This window comes from Biomphalaria glabrata, chromosome 10, assembly GCF_947242115.1.
Source record: "Biomphalaria glabrata chromosome 10, xgBioGlab47.1, whole genome shotgun sequence".
Taxonomy (NCBI): Eukaryota; Metazoa; Mollusca; class Gastropoda; family Planorbidae; genus Biomphalaria; species Biomphalaria glabrata.
Window position 1 is genome coordinate 41,156,967 of NC_074720.1, and position 4,160 is coordinate 41,161,126.

Here is a 4,160-nt window from a genome sequence, read left to right on the forward strand (position 1 = left end):
AGGCGTGTTCATTGAGACTTGTGTCAACAACTTTATCCATCGGGGATTTGTTTGTTTTATACTTACTTCAATATTTTGTTTGGCTCTAAAGACACTTGGTCAACATTGAGTGGGGTGGGGAAGGGGGGCATTGTTTATCTATCGGCGCAGAAACTGAGGTCCGAGATTCAATCAGCCGTGACTGACGAGTGAATAGTGACCAGTATTGAATAGTGACCAGGGATGGGCGCGTGTTTTTATAGACTCACCGCGGACATGGGTGTCCATTGTCCATTTTATTTGACGTCATTATGTGTAGTGTGCTTATAAATACTTACCAGTTGCTGAAACTTTCTCAGTTGTCAAACTTCTCTTGCACTTGCTGTGTCGAGTTTCTGTTGGACTTGAGTTTAATATTTTCTGAATTAACTTACATTTGTTCTAGATAGTATTAATAGTGTTGACATTTTTGTGTTTAATTCTAAGCTGGATCTGTGAGTAGTACAATTTCTTAATTTCTTGATATCAATTTCATTGATTTCGTTCACATCTTTACGATGGCTAGCAATCAAGATTCAGTTTTTGATCAAGTCATTCACACAGATGTGTTTACCGAATTTCATTTGACTGAAGGCCCGGTACTGGGTACTGGAACCTACGGAAAAGTGCTTCTTGCTACATCAAATGAGTTACCTAATGCTAAGATGGCGGTCAAAATGTTTTACATGCATGGACCTGAAGCAGGAGAAAAAGGAAAGAAACGCAACGAAGAGGCCACCAACATGTTTATTAAAGAAACAAAACTGATGAAGCGACTTAAACATGCTAACATCATGCCACTTCTGTCTGCTGTTCAGACACCATCTACCTTGGCACTGTTCTTGCCACTCTGTGGTCGAGGAAATCTGAGGGAGTCAATAAAACACTTATCTCTTGACCAACAGAACAAATACATTAAACAGGTATGTTTTACATTGTTTTGTGATGATTTTATAAATGTGCCTAAATTAAGAATATTATTATATTTGTTTAAATTATCACGTTAAATGACTAACCGAAGTAGTCTACATACAATTTGTAAACCCTAAAAATATTACAATTTAAATCATATATTTGCAAAATATTAGCCTAATATTGTTCTAAGGTAACACTATTTAATTCACACTATAATAAATAAATAAATTGCTTTTTTTAAATATGTAAAATTTACCCAAACATATACTATTAAGAAATCTTTTGCGGTCGAACTTAAATTAGCCAATCAATTCAAACAACTTAAAAGTTAACATAGAAGACTTTGACAATGTGCAATGCTTGTTTCAGATGTATTGATAGATACACAAGTCTCTCATGTCTTCACTATCAAATTGATTCTCGAATTATTATCATGCTTTGTAATTTAGTAATTATGGGCTGGAGAATTATTATTTTTGAATGCGTCTATAAACTAAGTATTATCTATAGGACATAGTTAAAATGTACAATTTATTTCTCATTATTTCTTATCCTATCGCTCAATTTCTTTATTTCACGTTTTGTCTTTAGTTGTGCCAAGCAATCCAGTATCTGCATCAGAAGTGTATTGTCCACTGTGACATAAAGCTGAGTAACATTCTTCTTAATGATGATTCTAACTTGATTCTCTCAGACTTTGGACTTTCTCGGGCATTGCCCAACCCGAATGTAGAGATTTTTCAGTACTTTGGAACTCTGCTGTATCGAGCACCAGAAACCTACTCTGACGAAAGAGTCAATCCTTTTAAGGTATATTATCACATAGAAGTACTATGATAGCTTTATTAGATAGTTTCATGTGCTTATGACTCTATATAATGTAATAATTTGACTTTAGGTTGACATGTATGCCTATGGTATCACTTGCTGGTCTATATTGTTAAAGAGGAGACCTGCCAGAGTTAACTTTGTAGATATCATTAATGCTGACTTAAATGTTCCATTTGTTTACAAGTAAGCTATTTATCATGAGATGTGAATCAATTCAATTGTTACTTTCCTTTATAACATAAGAGCAGTTTTTTTCACCATGTACAGTATCACTTTACAGTGTCTACATTTTTTCTTTCACTAGGAGAATGGTGACCTCTCTGTTGGTTAGAGACCCAGTCTGCAGACCAACCGCAAACAAGGTCCTGGAGATGATTGAACAAATGTAACTGACACATATCCAGGTGATATTGGAGTGTAAGGCAATCCTAAAACAGGACTTAAAAAGGTCGGTCTTGTAGTGAATGTGTCTTTACTTTGAATTTCAAAACAAAATTTGATTATAACAAAGCAATTTGAGTTTATGTGAAATGGTAAATATCTTAATGGATTGACTCATAAGGTGAAACTTCACAGACTAACTTTAAAAAGTCAAAATACAGTTCTGAGAGTCTTTATCTTATTGTCTACTTTAAAATTGATGCAAACTGTTAAATATTGATTCATAGTCAATATAGCGCTAAAGCACGATTGCTGTGATTATGCGCTTGGATTCCCAACCTAGAGTCCTGTATTCGAATTTTGAATTTCGGGATTTTTTTAGGTCACCCCTGAGTCCACCCAACTGTAAAAAGTAACTGATTTTAGTTAGGTCTCTGTGAAGGGCACATGTCCATCTGGAAAGAAACAGATGAACCTCGGCAAGGTCTGAAAAGGGGGGGGGGGGCTTTATTTTTAGATACATTTTGACTTTCGTTTTCTAAGAAAAGTAATATTATGCTATGTAAATTTTAACACAGGTATTATGTAAATAAAGGTGTATAGTTAGTTAACTGAAAAATGATATTTTTTTGTGTGATTTTAATATGAAACAATATGGAATTATAAAGATAAATTATTTCGTTTTCTAAAGAAGAATTTAAGTTTAGTCCACAGGTAGGCACATGACGTCATCGTTTGACCACTGTGTCTATGGTCCAGTAGAAATGAAATCAACCAGTTTGTTTTATCCACTGAACTACAGTAATGTAAGTCTCATCTTTTAAACGAAAGAACTCTGTTTTTTTTTTGATAACACTATATATATAGAATTAAAAAAAAAATTTAAACTTAGAAACTAATTAAAAAATGTTTACATTATTAATAATTTAAACATGAAAATAACTTTAGTTTGATTTTATTTATGTCTTATAAAATTATTTTAATTTTGAATTAAACTTTTTAAATTTCTAAAAAATTGACTTTCTTGTTTATTTCATGGTGAAACTGAATCGAGAACAAAAGAAACTCACCAACATTCTCCAAGGACCAGATATTTCCATCAGAAGGGGCAACACGCAAGAGTCTTCATCTATTACATCAGCGCCTTCTCAAGCCATTTCCGTTGTTTACATGGATATAAAATAAAAAGTTAAAGACCAAAAAAAAATTGCTGACTGGAACGAAACTGTTTACTTACCGAAATCTGAACTAAACTAAGATGGAAGACAGTAAGTTGAGGCTAATAATTGGGGAACAAACAGTGATGATAGACAGAGAGAGAAAGAGAGTTGATATGAAAGAAAGTAGGGGTGAGAAGGACTTGAGACTAAGAAATAGGGAGAAAGAGAGAGAGAGAATATCAGAGAGAGAGAAAAAATATGTATTAATTTTTGTTATGAACCAATGTAATATTAATATGTTTTAAAAATGAAAATAAAGAAAATCTCAAAATGTTTGATGTCACAGAACAGTTTCAGTTATGTTAATTTAATGCCATTTTAAAAATCTTTCATTGTTTTAATTACTTTTAAATATTCTTTCCCAATTTTTGTCTGTAGATAAACGATGTGGAACTGTAACTTCATTTTATGTCAATTTCCTCCACAATGTATTTTATTTTTTGTCTGTCTTTCTTCCGGCTGTCTGCTAGATCATCATCATCAACTGTTCTTTGTGTTTCTTAATTAACTTTTAGGGCCTCAGTAAAAGCACGTCACTCTTCACAGTCCTTTGCTATTTTTTTAATGGCTTCCCAACTCCTTCCGGTCCTCTCAGCTTCATCTAGTTTACTGCGTCGCCATGTTCTTTTTGGTCTTCCTCTACGTCTTGTGCCCTTGGAGTTCCACTCTAAGACCTGTCTCTTTAGGGCCTCTTTATTAGGAAGTAACCAACCCATCTCCACTTTCTCTCTGTCTGTTTGCATATTTTTCTTCTTGTAAATTTCTTACCTTCATTTCCTGTTTTTTCTCTTAGAT

At 33.4% G+C, this 4,160-nt stretch overlaps 1 protein-coding gene across 1 annotated transcript; it reads left to right on the forward strand.

The window, feature by feature from the left end:
• Positions 1-536: 536 nt before the first annotated feature.
• LOC106079639 (uncharacterized) lies at positions 537-2,153 on the forward strand. The gene is made up of 4 exons (XM_056043236.1): positions 537-941; positions 1,525-1,743; positions 1,832-1,947; positions 2,069-2,153. The coding sequence occupies exons 1-4, from the start codon at positions 537-539 to the stop codon at positions 2,151-2,153; spliced, it is 825 nt and encodes a 274-aa protein (XP_055899211.1).
• Positions 2,154-4,160: the final 2,007 nt, after the last annotated feature.